Source organism: Acanthisitta chloris, unplaced genomic scaffold (assembly GCF_000695815.1).
Source record: "Acanthisitta chloris isolate BGI_N310 unplaced genomic scaffold, ASM69581v1 scaffold16889, whole genome shotgun sequence".
Lineage (NCBI taxonomy): Eukaryota > Metazoa > Chordata > Aves > Passeriformes > Acanthisittidae > Acanthisitta > Acanthisitta chloris.
Window position 1 is genome coordinate 14,334 of NW_008690990.1, and position 27,566 is coordinate 41,899.

The 27,566-nt window shown below is 38.0% G+C and overlaps 1 protein-coding gene across 2 annotated transcripts in view; it reads left to right on the forward strand.

Annotated features, from left to right (window-relative positions):
* Nucleotides 1-26,928, forward strand: part of RAB2A (RAB2A, member RAS oncogene family) — a 31,766-nt gene extending 4,838 nt beyond the window's left edge. Inside the window, exons 3-8 of one of the 2 annotated variants that reach the window (XM_009082067.1) lie at nucleotides 8,387-8,469; nucleotides 9,848-9,940; nucleotides 13,508-13,619; nucleotides 22,926-22,994; nucleotides 25,289-25,418; nucleotides 25,466-26,928. In XM_009082067.1, the coding sequence (XP_009080315.1) occupies nucleotides 8,387-8,469; nucleotides 9,848-9,940; nucleotides 13,508-13,619; nucleotides 22,926-22,994; nucleotides 25,289-25,384 (453 nt within the window). In that variant the 3' untranslated portion in view covers nucleotides 25,385-25,418; nucleotides 25,466-26,928. Of the gene's footprint in view, nucleotides 1-8,386; nucleotides 8,470-9,847; nucleotides 9,941-13,507; nucleotides 13,620-22,925; nucleotides 22,995-25,288 lie in introns of both variants that reach the window. The other variant, XM_009082066.1, reaches the window with a different exon arrangement.
* Nucleotides 26,929-27,566: the final 638 nt, after the last annotated feature.

The following is a 27,566-nucleotide window of genomic DNA, read 5'->3' on the forward strand; positions in this document are numbered from 1 at the left end:
TCATAACCAAACCTTCAGTATGTAGTGTGACTACATAATTACGTTGGCTTTTGTTTTTAAAATTGGGACAGATTCTCTGTAGGCAGAAGTACTAATTTTGCTACCAGTGCAGCCACTGTCTTTCATTGGCTTTTGAACTGATAATGTGCTGTTATCTGCACCTTGGATAGGAATGGACTTCAGCTGAGTAGATAGTGTTTTTCTTGGTGCCTCTGACTCAATAGCTCTCCACAGTCTGTTTGTCTTCTTGAATGCATGCAGTGTCCAACAGCCAAAATGTCAGCCCAGTTGCTTTTGACTATAACTTACAAACTCTTTTTGAGCACGGGTTTTTTTTTTTTATTTCTGGCTACCTTCTTAAGTATATCAGACATTCATTAAAAATATTAATTGAAAGTTTTTTCATGCACTGAGTAGATTATATACTTGTATTGTGGTTAATAATTTATAAGTTGTAAACAGTTAATGACTTAGTATATTTGCCATAGTTATAGGTTTAACTGTATACAATCTGATTTCTAAAACAGGATGTTTCTATTCTCATCTAATCTTGGCTTGTAAGCATATCTGAATTCCACTGTCCCAGTTCTGATCTTGGGTGCAAAAGTGTTGAAGGATTAGCAAAAATAAGAAACTTCGTAAGTAAAATATCTCTTCAGAATTACCTCATCAAATTTAAGGTACACTAAAGTGTCCACTGCTCTCTACAATTACCTGAAAAGGGGTTGTAGCCGGGTGAGGGTTGGCCCCTTCTCCCAGCTAACAAGCAACACAGCAAGAGGATATAGTCTCAAGCTGTGCCAGGAGAGGTTTGGGTTGGACATTAGGAGGAATTTCTTCACAGAAAAGGTGGTTAGACATTGAAATGGGATGCCCAGGGAAGTGGTGGAGTTGCCATCCATGGAGGTGTTTAAGGAAAGATTGGACATGGCATTTATTGGCATTGGTCTAGTTGACATGGTGGTGTTAGATCACAGGTTGGGCTCTATGATCTCAGAGGTATTTTGCAACTTTAATGATTCTGTGATGACCAAGGTTTCTATGCCTGTATTGTGAGTCTGCATTGACCATTTCCTGAACTACTTTTTCTGTTAGCCAAAACTACAGCTGTTACTGGTGCTGTCTCTGTATTTATTAGGCTGTAACAATTTGTTTGATAAGGAAAAGTTCAATTTACACCTATTGCTAAGGAAACACATGAAGTATTAATGTTTTCAGTTGATAGTTAATGAATCACAGCACCAGCACTTCTCTGATTCAGTGCTGGCCTTACATACCTGCTTTGAATCCATCGCTGAACAGGATGCATCCTGAGCAGAGACATAAGTGGCAAACTGGGTAAAATTTGTTTTGACTGCTTAACAGTGAATAAGGACTTGCCTTGTTAAGAGAATCAAACACTCGAATTCAGATTTGTCTGGCCAGATATTTCTGTGCCACGGTGTTCATGTTGTGCTGTCTTCAGCAGATTACTGCAGCTCCAAGGAAAGGTGTGTCTCAGTAGTGGGAACATATGGAAGCTGCAGCATACCTCACTGCAGGAGTATGTTGTCCCTTACAGGAGCAGCTGAAGAACACCATTGCACGGCTCTGAGATCCATGTGTGTCCTTCTTGTATCATAACTCGAGAATATTTACTTTTTCATTAGTATCTTAGTTTGAATCAAGAGTGTGTTATGGAAGTTTGTTTACTGCAGTCTGTTTCTTATGTGGGAGTATGCAAACTGAATTCCTTTTGGACTGGAATCTGTGCTCTAGGAATGCATGTATGCCCATTAGAAATTGTAGTTCAGTATTTGGTCCTGTGAGCTGGTGATCTGGTAAAACCAGTCTGATGCCTTTAGGTCAATAGAGAGCAGTACAGGTATTGGGCAAAATTGTTCATTTTTCTGTCTTTAATCTCTAGGTTATTTCTTTCCTGTGTCTTTAATCTTAGTAATGACTTTCAATAGTTGGATAGACTGAGAAATACTTTAGTCAAAACTGGTCAGTTGATAATTGCCTACTATGATAAGTTAAGCTGCTTTTTCGTGGAGGAGTGGTGCTGGAGCTGGCGTCAGCTGCACAAATGACTTAGAGAACTAGAAGTGGTCTACAGCAGCTAGTAAGGATTAAAATGCTTGTTCTGGAAGCTGTTAAGGACTGTGAGTTTAAACAAGCTGTGAAGATGAGATTGTTTGTCTTGTGGCAGTGCAACAATGAGAAATATTAAAATTGCTTCTTCTCAGAAAAACTTCATTGTTGTAGAGAGATACTGGGCTTGTTACCAGGCTGAGTCAGTGGCCTTCATTTTGTTGTTGAGCAGGATGTTCTATATTGTATTGACTGTTACTAACAAGTCATTGTTGAGCAAAAATAAGCAGTAGTTGAAAGAGGGTATTTAAGTTCTCTCAGACATTGCAGCAGGAGAGATCAGTGATGATACTCAATAATACTAATGTTCTCTAAATCAATATGAATATGATTTTTTCCTGTGTATTTAAATACTGTAACTATTTCAGCTTTATTTCATTGAAATCTGTGATTAAAAGATGTATGCTTATTTATTATTACATTTCTATAACACCTTAATCCTGCTCAGACAGGCTAAATATCTGAAATCATCTTTTTTTATGTGTAAGCTAATGTCAAGTAATTTCTTGGTTTCCATACAAGTGTGGTTTCTCATTGAATTGACAGTGTTTTGTAGTAGTTGAGAGCTCACAGAAAAGCATGTTTGTGGAAGATGGGAGGCATAATTGTTGAAGGCATATCTCACTTTCAGGTATTCTGAATGTACTAATCCTTCTTGGAAATTCAGCTGTTTTTCATGTATTTGCAGCTGCCTTGCATGTAGTCAACCAAATAAAGTTCCCTTCATTCATTAAATGAATATTCATTTCATGTTGCTGATTTTGACAGTTGCTCACCCCCAAGACTTCTTTACTGTCTACTTCATGGTATTTTCTACTTGCTTTGGTAGTCAGAGCATATTCTTACACTCATGGGCAGTTACATCTTTACTAATTTGACTCTTTAACCGTGGTACCTGCAGGGATGTGGCTGCGTCTTGCAGCTAAATTACAGTGACTCAGTGCACATGGCCCTCACTCACACTGCTGTGAATTAACAGCAAGAACTTAGGATCTGTTTTGGTTCCTGATACTGGGTTGATCATCAGCTCACAGACTGTGTTTGCTGCTGTGTGTGAGACTTGTTTCTGGATTTATGGATTGGCAGGTGTGGCAGGGAGATTTGTCCATTTAGTAGTTACTCCTATTGCAGTCTGTGCAGTACAAGCGCCACCTGAACTTCGGTGCCAGTAGCTAAGTTATTGTTCACACCCATGATGGCACTTCAGGAAGCTAAGGGAACTTGATACACCTTCCAGCTTGGTGTTCACAAACCTTTGTCATGCTTAAATGTATTCGGTTATTAAAGTACTCTAATACTGGTATTTTATTTTCTGACTGGTTTTAGATTTCTTGCCAGTTTATCCATGGCTTTCTACACTAATGCAGCAAGCTCTTGCTTAGGATAAGGCCTTGAATGGAAGGAGTACGATATACAAAAGTGATTCATAGAGCTCTCCTTTTTACTTTAAAACCTAAAGTTTTCAAATACACTTATAACTTGGAATAAGCCATAAGTGTACTTCTGATAATGGAAGGACAAAGCTTTGTTGCTGTGATGTGTTGGCAATTGCCTTGTATGTCTAAATGGCATTTATTCAACAACATCAGAAGAAGAGGAAGATGTACAAATTATCTGTATTTAGACATATGTACAGTTTCACCCTTGGGGTTCTTTAGTCCTCTTAAAATTTCAGTTCTTACTGCATGCTGACAGGGTTATTCTGAAGCAACATGTAATTTGGCTGAATCCTGCACATAAATTCTGACACTTGCTTATATTGTTACAGAATCTTCTTCATAAGCATCTTTAGTTCTCTTCTTGTTTGGGGATGTCTTTGCTGGAAAGCTGCAGGGGTTGTTTTGTAGTTTTACACTACTTCTGTGCCTATTCATACTACATGCTAGTAAATCACCTTAAAATTCTTTTTATTCCGGATTAGAGACACGGTTGCAGGAAAGTTTAATGCATTGGTATAAACAAGTTGCCATGTGACTAAAAGGTCGTTAATTTATTTATAACTTTCAAAACTATATTTAAAGGTATGTATTGCGCCTCTCTCTTTCTGGAACATTTTGTTCCAGGGATCAACTTTGTGGAGTAGTTCCCAACTGGCAGCTGGCATGGGTGGTGTGACACTTGGTTGAGTTGGTTGTTTCTTAGATGTCATTTTAGTTTTGTATGCAGCTGAGGAAAGTGTAAACAGGTTAAAATGAGTAATAATTCCCAATGTGAATGAAGAGTTGTGTCATCAGGTTTGGACATACCGCACGTGTATGCCCTGGTAAAAGTGAAGAAGTCTAGAGCTACTAGCCACAGTACATGTTTCTCGTATTTCGCATAGATGTATACTATCAAGTTTCCTCCTAATAAAAAGCTATTGGTCAGCTTGGATGTTGAAGGCCTGCTGGGATGTCCTCAGATAATTTAGTCTTTGAAGAAGCTTTCCAAATTCTCCAGCACTGAGAGTAGAGAATTCAGCAAAATTAATGGACTGTTTTCTAGAGAGGTGCACTGTTGTGGATTTCTATTTTATTAACTACTCTCTTGTGCTGCATCATGGCTGCTCTTTTAATTCATGTTTTTCCTTAGTTTACAGATTTGAAAGTAAGCAGTTAAGGAACTTCAAATAACCCTTTTTGAAAGCTAATTCTTGCCTGCACTCTTTGCAACTGACACCTATGTGGCTACACCACACGCTTGGAAATGACACCAAGATTTCCTATAGGAATAGTAACACCTGGGAGTCAGTTCTTAAATGTGCTGCAGATACTGTGTCCATGGTAACACAGTTGCATAGCCTAAATGTTCCTGAAAACTTTAGTGCAGGTTCTAAATCTCCCTGTATCTTAGTGACCTGAGGTGATTGGCAGTGCTTCATGTTCTGCTTACATCATTATTTTGAAACTGGTTTGGTCTCTAGACTGAAGTTTATTTAGAGAAGCACATGGGATATATGTCCATGTATTTCAAACAGGGATACTCTTTTGAACTTGTAACCCCTAGAACTATGATTATATCTCTCCTATCTGAAAGTTTGTTAATCAATATGATATGAATTGTAAAAGCTTACAGTACAGAGAACAGCCACAGCAAAATGTTATTTAGCACTGCAAATATGGTTTGTTTTTCAGAGGCCCATGTTTTTTCATGGTTAGTGAACTCCTCACATCAGAGCTAGCACCTCTTTCTCTGAAGAGAGAGGATGCATGTTCAGGCCTGCTCCGTAAGCAGTTATTGGTGCCTGCAAGAGTTGTCTGAGCTGGAGTTTCTACATGTGAAATAGCTGTCATGGTCTGTTACCAAAAAGATCTTCAATCTTCTTACTTCCACTGCAGTCTAACTTGACAGTGGGTATGATATGGGATTGCCTTGGAGCAAAGCCTTATGTCACTTGTACTAGATGTAATATGGCTTTAAGAAATACTCTGTTTAACATTTATTTAGTGATTACTGACCCTGCTATTCCCCACGCCACACGCCCCACCTCCCCCACCATCTGGGCATGGATCTGGGCAACCTGCTTTGGCCCTGCTTAAGGCAGGAGATTGGAACAGGTGACCTCCAGGGATCCCTTCCCACCTCAACCATTCTGTGATTCTGTGGAAAAAGCCTTTTAATATGGAAGAGAGAAAAAACCCACAACAAACAACATGTGCTGGATTTTGCAGGAACATGAAAAGGATAGTAATAGCAATGTTAATTATGCTTAAGATAAAGGGTTTTTCTCCAGTATCAAAGTTGGGTTTAATTTATACTGAGCTTCGATACTCCTACTTCTATCTGTTGCTCCTTGTAGCAAGTAGCTGAACTTGGGTAGGTCCTACCTTGCAAGACTTACAAAGTACGATTATTACATACTTGTTTGGGTTTTTGAAGTCAGTTTTGGCTAATAGCCTGTGATTTCTTTTGGTTTTGTCTTCTTTGAAATAGGTTGTCCCCTTGGAAAAAAGAGGAGGGACAGAGAGCAAATTGTCAGATTAAAAATGCTAAAAAGTAATAATGCTACTGAAATAAAAAAGCTGTGGAGTATATTGTCCATGCCTAACCCTGCTATATTGTCCTTCTAGATCTTTCATTGAGAATTATACTGTTAAAATAGACAGTAAATTATATATATATAAAAGTATATAAACATTAATATCAGGGAGCTTCTTTGCAGAAACTTAATTTTAGTTTATTTAGTTTAGAACGAAAGGTAATTCAGTTTGTGTTGTCCATTGGTGTATATAAGCACAAATGAATTATTGCTATATGATTGTGTCTTCTTTGGTGGAGGAGTAACATTTTCCACCTTTCCCTTAGTCTTTCCTTTAGGAAGCAACGGCATTTAAATTTCATCATGGACAAGTGAGACAAATTAAAATTGTTACAGTATTTTCAGGATTTATGTACTTTTGTAAGTAAATTAGTCTTCTAAGAACTCACGATTAATACATTCTTGTAAGATCTGCTAGAACCTCTGGCAGTCTTGGTTGACCACAGTTAATTTGCTCAGGGAGGCAAACAATTTCATGTGTCTGTGTGGAATTTATGAAGGTGAAGCAGGAAATTTTAATGTGGAAGGCGAAGTCCAGTGCAGTATGTATTCAATCATTTCATGGAATACACTGGTGACACCTTTTCTGTCTGGGGAGGAGGAAATTGTTTCATGTATCTACCATGCACTCAAGCTCGTTACCACACCAAGAAGTTGCAGAGCATAGTGGAACTTCTGTGTAGGAAACAAAGTATTGTGCTAAGAAAATGGTTGGGTTTTATACTATTTCTTGGTGTATTCTGCTAGCTGTCGGTATTATGTTACCATAGTTTACATAAAGATGCACTTGGACTCTCAGCCAAGAGCCTATGTTAGTGCATTCTAATTGTGTTGAAACTATTCAATATGTTGTCTATATTTTGTAACTTTTTCCATTGAAATGGCTAAGTGTTTTCTTAAACTGAAGTACCTGATTATTCTGGAAGATATGGATACTTTCTGAAGACTGAACATGTCAAAAATTGTTGTGCCACTGTTGTTGTTCAGTGACAGTATCTAGATGGAGTTCTTCTTGAGTTCAGGAAGACCTTGTATTAATAAAAGTACAGGACTGTGAGAAGAAAAGGTTCTCCATACACTGATTGTGTAGGCAGGGCTGAAGGGTAGCTTGTCTTTGATAAATATTTAATTCTTGCTTTTCGTGGTTTTAAATCGGGGCAATTTCTTATAGTTCTGTAGACAACTACCTTAGTGCACATAAGGGTTTTGTTTCAGCATTAATATTAGTATTTCTTAAACATGTTCCATGTAACTTTGAATTACGCTAAAGCATCTGTTATTACTAAACATTAGAAGTAAATGTTTCTTCTAACAAGTGTCAGGTGCTCCATAGCTCTTGTGACAAACATGAGCATGGGGAGCTCAAAATCTGCAACTATGAATATCTATTTTTCAGGCCTGTGTTCTTTTGAGTATGTCCTTTTAACTGCTGAGATTTTTGCAGAGTACTTTTCTGTGAGAACTATCTAATTTATGTATAATCTCAGAAGTTTTTCACCAGTGTATATGAAGATGACTCTTGCATCCTGTAGTTGTTTTGAAAAGCATTATGTATCAAGTACAGAGGAAATTGATTAACTGTGGAGCAGAATTGTGTAAAATTGAATTCAGAACCATTTTCTGTTTTTTCATAATAAAATGATTACTGAAAGAATTCCATCTGAAGACTGTTGAAAGCTGGCTGCAGTTTATGATATAACGGATAAAATCTGCATCCTTGGCCTTCCAACAACCTTTACACCAGCAGATGGTGGGCGTAAAGATGTCATTCATCATTTATTTACAATGGACTTTATTTATTCTAGTGTCAACAGCTGCCCCAGGGAGTGGGTTATTGAATTCAAATGTGAAGCTCTGGGTTATTTGCTTCCTTTCAAATTTGTCTTCAGAGCTTAGTTGCTAGGAGTCCATTCTGTGCTCTAATAATGATTCATGTATTGTGAAGCCATTCAGTAAATTGGGTTGTCAGGGATTGCCAAAAAAGGTTTAGAGGTCTTGTTCCGATTTTTTTTTTTTTTTTTTTTTACACTGTGTGTAGTTGGTGTCTTCTCCTTATGTGCCTTCTCTTGCCCCTATTAGAGACTTTGTCCCCAGTTGTCCCCTCTCTGATTTCCCCTCCATACTTCTCATTGTCTGCATCTTCTCAAAACTAGAATTCTATAATTCTGTGTTTGTGGTTTTCAGGACCAAAAAGTAAATTTGAACTATGAAATAATGAAACTTTGTTTTCTCCAGGCAGGGCAGGAGTCCTTCCGTTCCATTACAAGGTCATACTACAGAGGGGCAGCAGGGGCTTTGCTAGTGTATGACATTACAAGGTGAGAATACCAACTGGATTACAATGATACGTGATTGGAGAAATGTGCTATATGGTGTACAGCAGTGTTAAAATGTCTAATTTACTTGGGCTTTTTGTATATTTGTATTTGTAATCTAGCGTATAAACTTTCCTTGAGTGCTCAAAATCAAGGTATATCCTATGTAATCTATATACTTCCAATTTTCTCTGTGTAGTAGTTGAGAAAAAGTATACATAAAGTCTCAGAGTGAAACAAAATGCTTGTATAAACTTTAACCATGAACCTCTATATTACCTTCGATTACCTTGAAAAAGACCTTAAAATATTTCATTAATTCCTTTCTAGTGTTTTTATCATCATGAGCTATATTTTTTCTTGATTATAGCGAATTATTTTACTGAAGTGTCATTCTGCAAAGGAGTGAAATAGTGAAACATTGAAGTTTTGGTTAGATAAAAAGTACCAGGAAACTTCTACCATTGCTGCATTTGTGAGATTTGGAAAATACTGGTCTTAATGTGATTGGGGTTTTTTTCAGCAGATGTTCAGAAGTGACTAAGGTTTTCCTGCTGTAGTGAATAGTTTCTATATACAACTTGTTATCTGTAAAACTGTGGGTATTATGACTGGCTTACAAAAATGTTCAGGCTTCAAAATCCTATTAAGTTGTGTGCCTCCTTTTATGGATCTTGGCTCTTGGTGCTGCATTTAGCAGTGACACTTACTAGAGATTTCCTAGATGTTTTTCCTTTCATTCCCTGTTTACTTTTAAATATCAAGAAGCAACATATTCTTTCCATTGGATTTCCAGTAAATGAATCTTCAGTTCATAAATAAATGGGTTTATTCTCATGATATCTTAAACCCACTTTACAAGCATGGGATTTAATATTTAGTGTACACATTCTGTACAGACTGTAACAGGCCATATTCATGCACCTCACTTTAAAAGACTTTACAGCTAAATTTATTGTTCAGTTTATAAACTCGGAGAAAATTATCAACTATTTTCTGCCCTCAGTAGAGCAAATATTACTATATGAGTATGTGATTATTTGTACTGTTGTTTGAATTGGTTGAAGCTGTTGGGGACTTTTAAAATTCCTTTCAGCTGGTTTTATATGTATATAAAATTGCAGATTCTTACAGCTATAAGAATCCTCTTTCCTCTTTGTAGCAAATGTGTTTTCAATTACTTTTTAGGCAGAGTTCATTAACGCTCCTTGTTTACTAAATTTTCGTTCGTCTCTTTTCCCTCTCACAGAGGAATTGCTAACTTTTATCCCTGGAGCATGTGTAGTAATGATTGAGTTGGTTACTCAGGTAGAGAAGCTGACTGGCAGGGGAAAAATTTCTTGAAATACTGCTTTTAATTTTCATTCTCTTCCACACTTAGGAGGGACACTTTCAACCACTTGACAACTTGGTTAGAAGACGCTCGTCAGCATTCCAATTCCAACATGGTTATAATGCTCATTGGAAACAAAAGGTAAAATTTTATCAGCTGCTATTTTGTAAGAGGGAGAGATTTATGACTTTTCTGTGTTTCAGCTTTTGCTTTTTCTTATTTGTAGGCAGTATGTTAACTTCCTTTCAGTCATTGGGCATAGTTCTATGGTGAATCTAAAACCTTTCTTAGTCTAATTAGACTAGTACAACGTGCAGTATGTGGGTCAACTACCTTATGTTCTGAGCACCTTTTTAGAAATAATTTTTTTCCAGAGGATTGACAGTGAAGGCATGAAGTCATGGATTCTATGAATTATTTTCTCACATTTTTGTAACATTTGGAATCACCAGTTAGAAGCCCCTAGATTTCTCCCTTACAAAGAATATGATTCGTAGTTTGAGGTGTTCTGAAGCACTTCAGTTTTTGGTTAAGAATCACAGCAGAGAAAATGTCATTTTAAAAAAAGGCAAGGCAGCCCATACTCCAACATTCACTTCAAAAAGTTCTCTGAAATGTAAGAAGTGCATACCCCAGTGATTATTGGGATGTTTCTGGATTGTAAGCCTGTTCCGTATTGTCTTTTTGCTGGGGTTGGGGGCAGAGAATGCTTTTTCACCATTTCCTGGTGAATTCACTGGGTGATAAAAATACAACTAAAAGTTTTGGAAGTGTTACCCAATTTGTAAACAATTATTTACTTGGTCTTCTCATGAGCTACACTGTCCAAAATTCTGGAATGGTTTCCTGTTCATGCTGACACTTTGATGTGTGTGTATTGAAGGTCTTCATACAAACACAGAAGTGAATATATTAAGTTGTCCTGTAACTTGTCTAGGTCTTGATCCAGTGAACTGCAGCATCATGTCTAGATTTTTTTTGCTGGCTGCAGGATTTTTTCGAAATATCGAAAGCATCACCTCAGAATTTAATAATCCATTAGTTATGGCCCTTTACATAATTGACCTGAACTTGCCTCCATGCCTCAGGAATTCTTGAAGGTAAAGATGCCAGTTGAAATAATGGTATGTATGCTTGTCCCTTAGAATTTAATGAACAGCCAGATCACCACTTAGATGCTACTTGAGAAACAGCTTTGTGATAAAGAGTCTGGTTTTCCTCCTCAGGCCTGTTCAACTCTTACTTTCTTCTTATTCCCCCTCTTCTCCCTTCTGTTTTCCCCCTCTGCCCACCCCCCCAACCTCTACATGTTAAGCATTAAGTAATTGTGAAGTTTGTCAACTTTTTTATACATAATCTGCAAAATGACTGACAACTTTCTTTTAAGTGAGGAATGTGATAAGCACAGTCTTCACAAATTAATATCAAAATGTGATCTGTTTTGCTAAATGAAGCTCTGGTAAGCCTGTGATTATCCCTGACCAAATGTTTTTAGGCTTATATGAGTAAAATATGGCATTGAGAGAAACAGTCAAGTGTACTGTTTACTTGATTATTACATAAGTTTGGGTACTTAATTGACATCTGTATCTATTCCTGATTATTTTTAGCTGTTAGATCAAATGTTCGTGTCTTGTATTCTGCTGGTGCAGAGTACACCCCATCATTGTATGTTGTAACATGCTACTTGCAGCTGGCTCAGTAATTCCCAGTTACAACTAGGTTTTATTCAAACAATAAATATACTTAAAATTTGTACTGTAAATTAAATTGCAGATTAAGGTGCCATGTGGATTAAAAGTTCTTTAAGAAACTTTTTAAAGGAGAATATTTTCAAGGAGGACAGGAAGAAAGCTTCAATTTCATTGCAGTATCCTGAAAGAGTTCTTAACGGTAGGGCATACTACTGGAGATGCATGGAAGGAGGGATGTGTACACTAGCATAATATTTTTTTAAGACAGAAATATTGTTCTTATGACTCCCAGAAGTGCACTTGACATACGTTTGTGGTGCTGACTTATTGCTGGATTTGAAGAGTGTTGAGAATTTAATTTGAAATATAATGGCTGTTTGCTGAAAATGTTACCAATACCAGTGTTAAGGCATGACAAATACTGTACTTAATCTCCTTTCCAGAACAAAGCATAGCTATATTGATCTAGTAAGACCAAATGCTTCAAATTATTGGAATGGAGAGAGGAAGACAACTGTGGTTAGTAGAAGCAGTTTAAGCTCTGTAAGAATATGCTTAGGTATCAGTAGTGAGTTTTGGTTGGGCTATCATTGCAGTTTTTGGTAGAGCTGCACGGTTTCAAGTAAAAAGTTGTTTCTTTGTGTTCTGTCGTGGAGATAACACTGTAGTGAGTTAAGGTTTTTAATAAGGTATTTTTCAGTGTAGCATGGTAGTAGCAAGTATAAAGGCATTGTCTTTTTGAATGTGAGCAATGTCAGATAGCTAATATTGGGAGCACTTAAATATAATTAACATCAACTTTAAAACTGTTTTGAGAAGACATTTCTTGTATCATCAAATTACTTTTTGTTGTTTAAATGATGTGCTGAATTGTATTGACTCTAACTCATCTGAGCTAGTATTTAGTTGTAAAAATAACAAACTGCTTTGCTGCAAAATAGATGCCACAGTGAGTATCATTTGTGTTTGATACATGTATAATTACAAGGTTGGCAAACACTGAAGCCCAGCATGATATTTTCTACTTGTATTGTGGCTGCAAATTAAACCTATCTATTTGCATGCTGTTTAGTTTTAAAATGTGAGAAGATATTTTTACATGCACAACTGAAACTTTATTGAAGTCTTTATTTAATATTTATTATTTATGTATAAGTGTGGTGTTGTTATTCAAGATGTAATATACAGAAGGACAAACTGTACTCATTGTTCCTACAGAAGTTTTAGAAAGTAAGAGTGAAGTACTTGTGTCTATATGACTTGCAGAAACTGATTGGTCTTAATTGTCCAGTCCAAGAGGGTTTTTTCTGTTCTTCTGTGTCACAGTTAATTTACACAACTTCCTGCTTTCCAAGAAATTTAGATGAAACAGTCACTTCACTTTCTTTTGCTGGTGGGGGGCCAAGCCTGGAGTTTCAAAACCTAAGTTACTGGCTAACTTACTTGGAGAGAACAGCTAATGTAGTCCCAAAATAACTTATCTTTGCTTTTAAGTCTATCAGAATGGAAATTGACTGTATGAAGTTTTGCTGCTGAATAGAAAGAGTGAGCTTTATTTTTTGAATTATTTTTAATATTAAGAAATCATTTATAAAGCTCCCTTATCAGCTTAGCATTACAGTCTTGGGTTGGTAGATAACACTGTACTATAGGAGACTGATAATACACCTAAGATGACAATATCTAAAGTTAGTATTCAGGGAATACCTACATAAATACACACTCATCCTATTGAAAGCCATGAGGTCTTTGATAAGATTTATGTCAGCTAGGATTGATAGCTCAAGCAAATCTGTGGCTATTCCATACACTGGATGTGCAAGTCTTAAAATAATTCTACTTTATTTAAGGGCTTAAATAGATACCCTTATGTACCTAAGTTCTGTTGGGGTCTCTTGGCTTATAAAGCTTATAAGCACATCTGTGAAGAATAATATTTAATGGACATTTAAATATGTTTTAAAATGTTATACCATGTGACTAACTTGTTTTTGTTGCCATTGTTCCATCTTAGTGATTTAGAATCTAGACGAGAAGTCAAGAAAGAAGAAGGTGAAGCATTTGCACGAGAGCACGGACTTATCTTTATGGAGACATCTGCCAAAACTGCTTCCAATGTAGAGGAGGTAACTTTGCTGAACATTGGCATCTTAGTAAAACAGTTGCTCTGGATTACACTTTGTTGTTTGTACAGGCACTGTTCCTCTCAGTTTTGGGTTCCTTAACTTGAATTAACTACTCTTGAATTTATATTATGAGAAAGACAATGTCCAAATTGTATCTGATTGCATAGCACTAATTATATTTTTGATACTTAACAATTAGTGTACTTGTGAGGGTGGTTTTAAGTATTTGATTGGAGAAATGGCTACCTTCTGTCTGCCCTGAAATCTGAGAATTATGACTAGATCAGATTTGCTAGTCCAAAACAAGCCAAACTATTGGTATTCTTGGCAGATGCCATTCTAACCTGTTCTAAAGGCCTTGAATATTTCACAGGCTCTTCAGAGCAATCTATTGCAGTGCTTTGTGTTTGTCCTGCTGTCATCTTTCCTCTCCACTACCTAGCAGGAATCTTCTTTGCTTGCGTTCACGCACAGTTTCTTTTTTCTGTCCTCTACAGAGCTGCTGAAGAGGTCATTGTCTTGGTTGCTATAGCCTGCAATCTGTTTGAATAAGTTTTTCAGTTTTTGCTTCTTTAAAGAACTTAAGTCTTGTCAAGTTTGACTTACAGTTCCTATTTCTGTACATATGTGAGTGCTTGCATATCTCACCTTGATTTACTGCATACCTTTCTTGAGGGGTGGTTGTGGTGGGTTGACCTCAGCCAGCAACTGAGTGCCCATACTGTTGCTCACTCAGTCCAGTGACTCTGTCCAGTGGGATGGGAGAAAGAACCAGAAGAGCCAAAGTGAGAAAAACTAATGCCTGAGATAGAATTTAAAAAATAAAGGAAGGGGGTGGGGGAAGAGTGAAGGAAAGGCAGTCACTCACAACTTCCTACAAACAAACTGATTGCCAGCCAGTCTCTGAGCAACAATGACTTCAGAAGACTTTGTTTTTTATTCTTGAGTAAGATGTCATATAATACCAAATATCCCTTAGCCAGTTCTGGTCTGCTGTCCTGGCTGTGTTGTGTCCCCACAGTTTTGCCTGCTCTAAGCCTAATCACTGGCAGGAGGAGGGCAGAATAAGAAACAGAAAACCTTGACACGCAGCGGTAGCTGAAACATCAGTGTGTTATCAACACTGTTCTAGTCATAAATCCAGAATAGCACCATACAGACTGATTTAAAGAAAACTAACTCCATTCTAGCCAGACAGTGCAGTGGTGGACAAAGAGCTCCAGCTGAGATGTTAGTGCTATATAAAGCAGAAAGATTGCTTCACATGTCTCTAAGCCCATATTCCGTTCATATACTCACAGACTAACCTTTTTTTATTATAGCATGACATAGTTCAGCTTCTTGTACTGCATAATCTGCCCTTAGTCTTGTCCTAAATTGTCCTAAATGCAAAATGGTGTGTGTGACTGGGCTATTCTTTTAGTGGTAAGGCCTTCTAGTTTTGAAATATTTAGGTCTTTTCAAAAGTTAGAGTAACAAACAGCTCCCACTGACTTCATTCTGTTTGTTACTGATTCTAACACTACCATCTCTCTATGTGTCAAAAAATATGTACTAGTGAATGAACTGTCCAAGACCTAATTATCAAGAGGCAAATAAGCATGAAGTTCTTGATCAAAAAAGTTCGAATAGACTCCTCTCCTCCTGAAGTGTGTGTGTGTGTGTGGATGGGTGTGTGTAGTAACTTTCTACATCTGATGGAAAAGCTTTAGGATACAATCCTTTCCAGTGACAGTCAAATACATTCCTTAAATGGTGTCCTCACTCAGCACTAAAAGAGGTGGCATGACTTAGAGTTGTTACAGTTAGAAGACCAAAATCTTAATCTTTGGCAGTTTGTTTATATGAACAAATCAGCTTCTGTCATTAATGTTTTCTAAGCCATTTCCCTTGTGTAATCCTGATTTCCACTACTGTGGAATGCCTTAGTAAATCTGTAGCTGTAGCAGTACATTGACCTGTTTGGTGCTTGGATCTTAAGACAGTTCAAAAATGTTCATTGTATTCTTCAGGATTATGTGTCATAACCTACATCTTGGATAAAAGTGTTTAGCAGTGGAGAATGTCCTGTTGGCTCTTGTGCAAGGCTGTTGGGGAAAGTTTGCACAATAGGTAATTGATGGTAGGGAGAGGGAAGTTAGATGTAGTTCCTTCTTCATAGTTACTTTGGAGGCTTCTAAGAATTCATTGTGGTCACAGAGTTAAATCATCATATAGATATGAAATGGAATTGGGTAGAAAAAGTTTCTGCATCATTGGGAGGATAGAAGGATTATTGGGGAGAGGTTAAGGACAGGGTTATGATTTGGCTGCAGTACAAGGACAGTTAATGCTGGTCTCTTCAGCAGTACCATTTATTTAAACAGGGATTTATTGTTGCTGATTTCCTTTAGCTTCTGTCTAAAGCTGTCAAGGTAGCCAGCTATCAAAACAGAACTGATTTTCTGTGCTTTTTTAACTTGCGCTCAGTGATTTCTAAGCTGTATTGAAGTTTGAGTAATGTGCACTCTGAGTGTGGCTGTGGGCTTTATCTCAGTAGAATCTTGTGAACTTTTAGAATTTTGTTTATTATATTTGGTTAACTTTCTTGAATTGTGGGTGGGTGAAGTGTGCTCCAAAGTACTGTTTGCAGAATTCAGTGTTGCTTATTTATTGTTGCCTATCAGTAGGCTTTTCACTTCTAAGTCTGAGGTCCCAACCCCACGCTGGTTTGTCCTTGTTTTAGTCATAACATCCATTGCTTTCTGACCTTGCATTAAACCAGCACATAATACATAAGAATTTTTTTGTCTTGTTTGAAAGAGACATTAACAACTTTATCGCATTTGTTTTTCCACTGGTAGTTCAACAGTAGTGTATGACTGTTAATTGTGGTCTTATCTGCAACCTGCAGTTCAGAGCTTGCTGAGTTCCTCCTGATTGGGCAGTGTCTTGTAGAGACTTGTAGAGGCAGAATAGAATCACCTGCATGAACTCAGGGTGACCATGCAGTCTCCTACAGCACATAATACTTATCTTTTTGTCCGTGGCATATCATGGTAGGACAAGGGGTAATGGATTCAAACTGAAGGAGGGAAAGTCTAGGTTAGATGTGAGGAAAAAAAAGGTTTTTTTACTCTAAGGGTGGTGAGACATTGAAACAGGTTGCACAGGGACATGGTGGCTGCCCTGACCCTGGCAGTGTTCAAGATCAGACTGGATGAGGCCTTGAGCAACCTGATCTAGTGAGGAGATGTCCCTGCCCATGGCAGGGGGGGTTGGGACTAGATGATCTGTAAGGTCCATTCCAACCCTTAAATTCTATGATTCTATGATTTGATTGGATTCCAGGTATGTGCACTGATTCTTGAGTAGTAAGGATACCTAGCTGTATTTGGGATGCTGGAATAACTAGGTGCATTGTTCTTTCATTCCAGGCTGCTGTTTTTAGTAATGATTAATGATGTGACCAACCTTAAGCCAGAGAGTTTTCTGGATACTGGTCAAAGTAGTGCTAGACTGTCACTGTTCAGAAGCTCACATCTCATTTGGGGTTGTACCAGTGTATCACTGACTCCTGGTTGGTTTCAGTAAGTTGTTTCCCATATGGAAAGGATTCTATATCCCAATGCCGAACTTAAGGGCTTTGTTTGTGTTATTCCAAGTTCTCTGCACATAAATAGAATGCAGTAATGGATTAATTATTTAGGATTAAATCTGAATAGACTAATGGTTTTGACTGAGCAATGGAGCACTTCTGCTGCTTGGAGCTGGATGGTCATTCAGTGGTCCTGTTTCAGCAGTAAATCTTTTCTTCAGGCAGCTTCTTTCATACTTTTGCTTAAACAGATAATGAATATTCAAAACCTCTGTAGCTTCAACAGCAGTACTGAATGGTCACAGGTGAGAGAAGGAAGTTGGCCCTTTGTAATATTCTGAATGGTAACAGTGAAAATCTCATGGAAAGATGAGATGCTCAGCAATGTCTAATTTTGAATTGATTTTTAGAAGGATGTTTTATTTCCCTTCCACACCCTCCCTAACTGCAACTACTTGCTGGTAAACAAACAGTTGTTTGACCTGGTAATATAGTCAGCAAGGATTTAGTTAATAAAACTTGAAAATCCTAGGATGTTAATAGTTTTCATAGTAGGGTAAAGCGACACACAAGATGTAATCTGACTAGAAGTTGCAGAAGAGCAGAGAGGTCAAGAGTTTTTCAAAAAAACCAAAACCACAAAACCCAGCAGTTAGGTTCATCTTAACTTGTATTAAACCATGTATTTCTTCAGGTTTTTTGAAGTCAAACTTCTGTGACCTTTCAGCTGTGTGAAGCTGGCACTTCAGCCAGTTTCTCCCATGAGAAAACAGGAGGGGTGAAGCTTAAGTCATTTCAGCTGTGTGAGAGAGAAGGGGCACTGAGCACCTGTCTCCAGTGAAGATTCACAGCTTTTGCCTCCTTGTGGCAAACCCTTGGACTGTGCCCCAAGTGTGCAGTAAGAATCACTGGCTCTGTGGTGGTTCTTGGGGCTTCTGGACATCTCATGGTATAAAGAGAATAAAAAGCCTCAGTTAATTGAGGGTTTCAGGTTTTATAGAAGAGTGTGAAATGTATACTGCCTGACCTATAGATTCTGCTGGAGATGGGATCTTAGTTCTGGGGGGGTTATCTTCTTCCTTTCCTCAGGTGCTTTGCCCTTTCAACAGCAGCTGCAGGACTTTTCTGGACAATTTGAGCTCTAGTAGTGTGCCTCTCCCCAGTAAGTTTGTCAAAAAGTTTGTACTTCACTGGGAACATGTAAACAAATTACTGTTTAGTTCTGGTTTGTGCCTTTGCACCTTTCCTTCAAATATAAGGCTGCAGATGTTTTGGGGTGCTTTTTGGGGTGTGGGTTCACTATATAGAACCTTACTACTGCTTGATAATTAACCCCTCTGCAGCTGTTTTAGTGTGCTTAGGCTTATTTCTGAAAGATCATTTAGCTGAAAAATTTATTGTCTTAGTGTGTGCATAAAACAGCTGTTGAGGGCTTTGGAATCTCACACTGTTTAGCAGCCATCCAGCACCACTGATGCCCTGGGATGGTGGACCCTTTAGGGGTAAATCCGGTTGTGGCCCATGTTATTGTTTGCATAGGAATGTTCACTGTATTGTGTCTTACTGCTAGGAGAGAGGACAGGACATTGGGGAGGAGGAGAAAATTCTAAGTATTGGCTGGCCAAAGAGCTGAGGGTCATGCTTTAGAATTTGTGAGATATATAACCTTTAAGCACACCTCATTTAATTGTAAGAAAGGATTCAACTTGCCCAATTTGTATTCCCAAGCACTAAATTTACCTTCACTATTGCCACCAGAGGGCAGCATGTCCCACGAGCTGCCCGAGCGGAGCCTGATCGCCTCTGGTGTTGGCCACAGATGAACTTGTAAAATCTGAGTTGTGAAAAGTATCAATGATTCATTTACAGGTTTTTCCTGTTATGTTCAGCTAGTAGCTAAGTCCTCAAATTCGTGTCATGGCATTAGCTTTCTGAGAAAGAGAAGTGACATTATTGACACCTGCCAAGTGAAAACTAAATGTAGCTGTTCTGTAACTTTCATTCCGGTGCCCTTAGCTTATTATTCCTCCTGCATACAGCTTCTATGAAGCAAGAGGTATTAGCAACTTATTCCCTTACTTCTTGCATTGTTTTTATTAGTTACAGAATTCCTTCTTCCTGTTTTTTTCTCAAGGGTAGTAAACCTATGTTACTTGTTTACTTTGTGTGATAAGATGAATGATGAAGCCGATTTAATTCTACATTCAGTGTTTTTAGGATTAATTTACCTTAAATGCAGCATCTGTACTATTTGGTAGTTGGGGTTTTGTGTTTTGGGTTTTTTTGGGTTTTTTTTTGAGCTGAGCATTGTGAGACTTCTTGATGCTCATGTTGCAATACGATCTGAGAAACTCCTTATACAAATAATCTAAAGTAATACCATACTGGTATCTCATGACTAAAAGCCTCCTTTGTTAGCTCTGCAGTAGGTGCAGGTGTGACACAACGGGCAGATTGCATCTTGCAAACATCACTTTCTTACTTGTGCTGTAATGCACTTTTCCTCAATGGAGTATTACTGTTATTTGAGAACTTAATTACATTGAAACACATGTTATATTAAAACAAATCGCTGAATGACTTGTGTACAACCTATTCTGTTAATATGCTGTGGTACAGATACATTCAGTAGTCTCGTGTGTAAAGGCATCAGTAATTTGTGATTTAGCAAGATTAAAACCAAGAGTTAAACATCCAGTGTAGTCGTTTTCCTGAAGTTACCTTGTTTCCTTGAATTTTCCTGAAATAGAGTCTAGAATTTTTATGTTTGGGTGTCTAACACTGTTTTTGCAGAAGTCTCTCACTTCCTTGTCTGAGTCATACATGTACTGTATGCTAGGGCCTTGCTATCTTTCAGGTGACTGAGTAGGAATCCAGGTTGATCTGGTACTGCCTCTCCTGGAGTGTGAAAACAAGCCTGGACCCGAGCTGATTCGGGACAGAAGGACTCAAGTATCCTTGTCTACTGTTCTAGTAGCAGCAGCATTATGAGAATGTGCAGTGCCACCGCAGCAGGGTTGGTAGGCAGCCAGCCCAGCCCGTGTGGGCTTACTGGTCGAGGTCTTGTGTTGTGTGGAAGTGGCTAAACTGCACCTGGATCCAGGCTGGCCTGTGAAGTGCTCCAGCTGTGTTCCTGCAGTCCCCTGCACATGGTCTAGTAAATCCAAACTGGATTTGAGGGGTAACTGCTCTGTCTTTCTGCATCTATGGCTCAGTTAATCTGCAGATAGGATAAACTGCCCATAAATAATCAAGAGTTTATAGTATACTGCATGTTCCAGATAAGAGTTAGAACATGCAGTATTAAAAGTGATTTTTGGAAGAAGTCAATTTACAGAGTTCACCTTCTTGTCCTTGCTAATTGGGGCACTAGCATGCAATGCCAAAATCTGATAGGATATTTTTAAAGCAGGTACACTGCTGTTTTCAGTGGAGTTCTCAGGTGGTTATTTTGAGTCTGCTTACACTTTGAAGTGTAAGTGAACTGAAAATACGTGGATGCAAGAAAAAAATGGAAGTCTTGAGGGATTCAAGTCTCTTTTCATGGTTGATTAGTAGCAATTTTTCAGAATCCATACCAAGAAGAGAACATGAGGTAGACTTATTATGTGCTATATTCTTGTCAAACCATTGTTTTCAAATAGGAGTTATTTCTGTGTGACCCAGTGCAGCCTGGCATTTTGCCATGCAGAGTAACAGGACGTGCTGTTTTAGCACTAGTATGTGGTGCACCAGAATTACTGACGGGAATGTCGTGGTCAGGTTATGTCTTTTCAAGAGAACTGAAATGATAGAACTGAGATGAGTGGAATGTTTGGATTTTTCAGATCAACAGTTTCTTAGCCAATGTGTTTAATATTAAAACAGACTGTACTGAGCACTTCAGCTTTGTACATTGCATGTATAATAATGGGGAGATGCTTGTGTTTGTGTAGTGTTGCTTTCTAGTGCATTTTACTATTTTTTGTGAGGCTAGCTGCATTCCTAGAGTGACTGTTCCTGAGTGTAGCATCCAGAAGATAATTTATACTCAGTTGTGTTAGTTTGGAGTTTAAAATTTTTAGCATTGTTGCTGTAAAGTAATTTTGATAGATCTTATGTAATTTTCCTGAAATTAATTGTAGGAGCCTAGGCAGACTTAGCCAGCATCTTCTGGAATTGTTAACAGTGCCAGTTGTTAAGTACTTGTTTACATGAAGTTATGATAATGCATTTTTAAGACTTCAAGTTCTGTTTAATGTCCCACTGAAGCAGAAGCAGGCAAGTATCCTCACAGATGCCAGCTGTGTGAATTTCTAAAGCTTTTGACTTATACCTTTCAGTAGGTCCATGTATGAGGCCATTACAATAATTAGTGTTATCAGAAACCAAGATAAGTTGGAATTTTTTTCTTACGCTGAAAACTTCGGTTTCTGAGGAATTTGAATCAATTCGTAGCTGGCTGAAAGCCAATTTTTCTCCTCAACTCTAACACGTGTTTGAAAAACGAACTCACTTCCTAAGTGCCTTGTGAATCTGCAATGATTAATTCTTCTCATTATTTTGCTGCAAATTCTCATGACCCTCTGTGATGATTCGATCACCCACTTAGAGTTTATGCATATTCATATCTTTCCACTCCTGCTGCAGTCGTTCAAGTCTCCTTCACTGGCTGTGGTGTGTGCTTGGTGCAGTAATTGAGCTGCAGTAGATTGATTACTCTGGGGAGCTGTAAGGCCTTTAAAGGTGAAAACATATCAGTCCTGTTAATTAGGAAACAAAGCTCTGGTGGCAAGTTCAGCAGTCAAATGCTTCCAGTGTAGAAATGAGGAAAGGTATGATTTGTTCCTCTCCATGAACCCTGTTTACTTTTTTATATTTGAATTAGATCTGTGTTTGCTGTAATAGGCTTGTGCAGAGGGCAGCATGTCTGTATGATTGCATGGTGTTGGTATTTTAAACCAAAAAGAACTGTATGTTTATTGTAGTTGTTGTCTGCTCTTAATCACCTCTTAAATTATACATTATTTTAGGCATTACTTGACCTATAAAGTTAAATGAGAGATGAAGAATGGAATCATTGATTGTAAACTTTAACCAAAACACATTTATATCGGTCACTTTTTCAGACCTGAATGTCAAAGTGTTTTCTGTGAATTAAAATGATAGGTTTTTGTAGAAATCATTATAAAACCAGGGGCCTCTCCTTTGTGCTATTAAGATGTCTGTTGCCTATTGTGTGCAAGATTAATTAAAAAGAATACGTTCTTAAAATTAGGTGAATATTAAATGATAGCATAAGGTTTCATCCAGCAGACAGCATCCTTACATCATCATTGTAAGTACCCTGTGGTTTTATGTTGCTAAGCACTCTAATCTAGAGTGGCCTATTACGAAGATATTAAGGGTAGGGGAAACCATCTGCCACACAATCTATCCATAAGGGTCAGAAATAAATAATTTAAAAGTAATTTATATATCTTAAAAACCACTTTTTCCCCTGTAATTACTGGACAGCAGATTGTAGAATACAGATGTTATGAAAATGCCACTGTTTTTGTAAACAGCGTGTGATCCATGGCTGCTTCAGGGGAGGGTATAGGATGCTGTTGTCATACCTGTTCCTGCAGAGGTCAGGAAGAAAAGTCTTACTGAAACAACTGCACATGAGATTGAATTCCAGTTAGTGCATCTTGCACCAAAGGATATTGCATTCATTGTGTTTGTGGTCTTTTTTTCCTCTGTTTTAGGCATTTATTAACACTGCAAAGGAGATCTACGAGAAAATCCAGGAAGGAGTTTTTGACATTAATAATGAGGTAACCCTTAAGTACTCTGAACACTTTTTGTTTGATTACTTTTTAAAGGTACAGTATTTACCTTCCCTAGAAGGCTGGACAGTAAAAGATTTGTCTGTTCCATTTGGATATAGAATTGTCTGCCATTGTGATAAAAATGGATTAAAATAAGTGACCCTATCCATCCATGAAGCATCACAAAATAATATAAATCCCCAAAAGAGAAGAAAATCCACTTTCATCCACTTCTCCATATGGTGTCATCTGTTTTCAAAGATAATTTTCCACTATGTAAATGGGGGACCATGTTGATATGCCAGATGCACTCCATGAGCTGTCCAGTGTAGGGGAGGGATTGCTTTGAGAGTTACATAAAAGACTTTTGAAATGTTCCTGGTTTAGGTGGCTGGATACTGTAGGGAATAAAAGACACTTTGCCTATGTACCTTCCCGAAATTACAGATTCTTGGGGCCTGTCCCTTTGCTTGTTTGGGCTGGGTGTGGAGAGGTGAAGAAGGAAGAACTTTTATAATGCGAGAGCCTGGAAAGATCTGTAATGTCTCTCTAGAACTTTGAAATGATTGTGCTGTTGAAAATCTTGAGCAGTTAGAGAGGTTCATGGCCACAGAAAAAGCAAATTCAAGTTCAGTGGTGGTAAATATATTAGTATCATTTAGAGAAGTTAAGATCATGTAAGCTCTCTGTTAGCATTCACATAAAAAGTCACACCACATAAAATTTCACTTTGACAATGTGGTCAGTCCTTTCTGATGCCCTAGTTGTTGGGGTTTTTTTTGTCCTGCATGCCCCTAAGTATCATTTCTGAGGTGCTTAGTTGAAACCACATGTGGAAATCTGCACCCCAGCTCTGCTGTTTCTGTTCTGTCTAGGGGTGTTCCCTGCCTGGGACTGTCAGGCTGGTGCTTCTCCTAAGCACTACAGTCCTTGCAGAATTGCTCAGAGTAGTGAGGGAATTGCCAGGACTCAATTAAATAGCTTTAGCTCTTTTATGCTTAGCATATTTCAACATGAGAAAATCTGGACTATTAAAAATATTACTCTTAGGACTTTAGAGAGGAAAAAGTGAGAAACTGCAGTAGTATGCTACGCATCGCATAGAGAAACTTGCAGCTAAGTAAGACTTGAATAGTATTCCTTCAAAGACACTCTCACTGACTGGAAAATGTCTGTGTATATATGGTGTTTTGCTGAAACACTTGTTAAATTCAGTTTGGTGATGAAAAATTTAAAATTTCCTTTCACACTTTTGCTGAAGGAAACGCAGTTGGTAGTGCAGTATAAATTGGAGAGCAGTGAGAGTGCCTGGGAAAGCATGCTCGTGTATCTGTCGAGTCTCAGGCAGTAGCTGCCTGCTCTGCTGTGCCTTACGGAGCTTTGATTGCAATATGCTGTCAAGAGCCAACAGTCCGTGCTACTTACTTGGCTTTGTGCCAAGTCTGGCTCCTTGATTCCTCAAGAAGTTGCTATCAGCCCAGAGGGGGCAAAACCAATGAGCCATAGGGCATGCTTTTTATTAAAGAGGAGTCAAAGAGCGAAAAGAAACCACATCAGCTGCTGTCAATACTGAGCGAGTGCCAGAAACCCGAAGGCTACCACTGCTGCAGAACAACTGCCAAGCACTATAAATCTGAGATTTGCTGTGACGCAAAGTTTCCTTAAGAGCTTAATTTCTGAAGCTACTGTATTACTTTTCTCAAAGTGCTGTATTTTTAGGTAAAATCCACTTGAGGGAGTGAGGGTTAAGATATAAGTGTGATTTTGATGAATGAAAGAGCTGCGCTGTGTGTGGGTTCTTGGCAAGTAGCCATGTCTTTCGGGATCACAGAAATTATTGATGACACAGAACACTCGTATGCCCTTAGCCTCTACAGCTGATTCAACACAGAAAGAAATGCTGTCTAGAGGGGAAAAGTTTTATATTAAACTATTAAACTAGTGGAGGTTTTGGCAAGAGGGGAGAGATTATATGTTCTCAGCAAATGCTATGTGTTTTTAAAGCCTTATGCCAAGTAGTATTCAAATACAATTCTTGCTCTGTGGTTTGTTTTTCTTTTTTTTTTGCTAGGAGTTTAAGCTCTGGAGTGTGACACAGAGATAAAATTTAAATGAGAAGGAAGGCATCCTCCTTCAAATTATATTTCATTGCTAAAGAAACATTGCTAAAAAATGCAAACTTAGCTATACTTATTGCACACATTAGAGGAACTTGTTATATGATCTCAACAGAAAAAAACAGCTTTTCAACTATATTAGTGTTCTAAAATACTGACGCTGTGTATTAAACTTCATTTCAGGCAAATGGCATAAAAATTGGCCCTCAACATGCTGCTACTAATGCAACACTTGCAGGCAATCAGGGAGGACAACAAGCTGGAGGAGGCTGCTGTTGAGCCTGTTTTTACTTTCTAGCTGCCTGAATGGGGCCTACTAACTTGTTTGTTCACCCCTCCCTCCCCCCCCGCCCCGCTCGCCTCCACTTCAATTCAACTGAGACATGAAACTTGTAAGTTGGTTTCCTGTTGCAGAAGACTTTATCCTTCAAATTCTTGTATAACTTTGAATAAATGGTTAATGTTCACTTAAAGACAGATTTTGGAGATTGTATTCATATCTATTTACATTTGATTTCTAGGTCAATTGATGTGATTATTTTTGTTAAATGTTGTCTTGTGCCCTTGACTACGAACTGAACTGTATTAAACACTACAAAGTCATCTGAGTATTTTAATCAGTTTGTGTAGTTAGGTTTCCCAGCTCCTGCGGTTACCTAATGTTTAATATTGTAGAGCTGTCCTCAAGTTTTTTGTCAATTTTCAAGGCTATGAAGAGAAGCAGAAGGACTCTTTTAATTCTGTATTTATCACTTTCTGTATATATAGTTTAATAACCTGCTTGGGTGTACTTGCCAAGCTAGAATTCTTTAATGCATTTGCATAAATTCTATACTACTTAGAGCTTGAAAACTACAGAAGCATTAATAGAAGTTGCTTGGACGCTAAATTTTAAGCCTTTTTGACATTGTTAGCATGTTCATCCTCCCCTGTCATTATCCTGAAGTCCAAGAGAGATGCTTAATGTATATTACTAGAGGCTACATACGTGCTATCTATTTTAATGCCAAATGTTTGCTGTTTGTCCACAATTTCCACAGCACCTCTTCAGAAATGGATTAGCTGTTTGCCTTAACAAATACTATAGGTGAAAACAGAGTATGAATGGAAAGTAGAGGAGGAGTTGATAAATTTAAAATGGCACATTATAAAACGTTAATCTTTTCTCAATGTTTTTTTCTTGTTTACCACTTGATTTCTAGGTATATTTTTCATGCAAGGACAGTTTTTCAACCTAAATGTATAGTGGTTGTGTAAAGTTTTCTTTTAGTGACAACTTGTAATCCTAAATATATGGTAAGCATCTTGTCTATTGTGAAGAGGGTGTGAAAATAAAATCTGCCAGTTTGGAAATCTTGATGAAAATCAAAACTAGAAATGCTTTGGTACTTATTATGGTGGTGGGAGGTGGGGAGACATGTTTTGCCTCAAATGAAACGGTTGCAACGGTGCAAAACAAAATCCTGTGTTTAAGTGTTTATTTGCTAAAATACAGAATATTCAAGTCACTTTTCCTGCGAATGTGGAAACAACTGAGTTTCCATCTCACCCTGTTTCAATAAATTGTGGATAAAAGGGTGACACTAGTGCTAGGCCATGCTTCATGTATTGGGGAAAAAAGGGTGGGAGGCAGGCAATGTCTGCAAAACTTTTGTCTTACTGGACCAATACTAACTGCAACACAACCCTGGGGGACATGGATCCTCATGTCACCCACTCTTACTGTCAGAACTTTAACATCCAGAGTGAATAAACTTCAGCCTGACAGGTGTAACACAGCAGTGGTTCTGAGATTAAATAAAATTTGAAAAAAATGTGTGGAACCTTTTGTTGGTATTGGGGGGAACCACTATGGGTTTGTGCTAGTTGCTGACTTCAGCTCTTTTTTTATACACTTAGTAGCATTATCAGCAATGCAATATAGTTGTTTTCAACTTCTTAAATTATTAAGAGATTACTCCATTTGCATACTTTCAACTGTTAACTGTTTATTATATATGAAGTTTGGATTTATAAAGCACACTTACTGTTTCAGCTGAAGTCTGGAAATTGTCTTGCATGCCAGCAAAGCCATAGGACTGAATTGCATGGATACCAAGGGCAAACTGGCATGTAGTAACTAGCTGTTCCCAAGAAGGAATGAACAAGAGTACTTGCTTGAAGTAACTCCTTGAAGTTTTTTGCAACTGGCAACACTGTAGAACTCAATTGCTTGAGAAAAGTGTGCTCTTCTGTAGCAGACTCAGCTCCATTAGAAATGGGAATAAATTTCTCAGAGCCATAAAAATTGCCCATTAAGGGAGCAGAGGGGGGATTTGTACCCTGTCCTGAGCAGAACAAAAAATGCACGTTGTTTAAAGAGGTGATGATTTACAAAACTGAAGCATGCCACAGCCTCTCATTTTCTGAAAGCATGGAAGAGGTATAGAATTGCCCAGGAATCTAAGGCTCCTATAGCAAA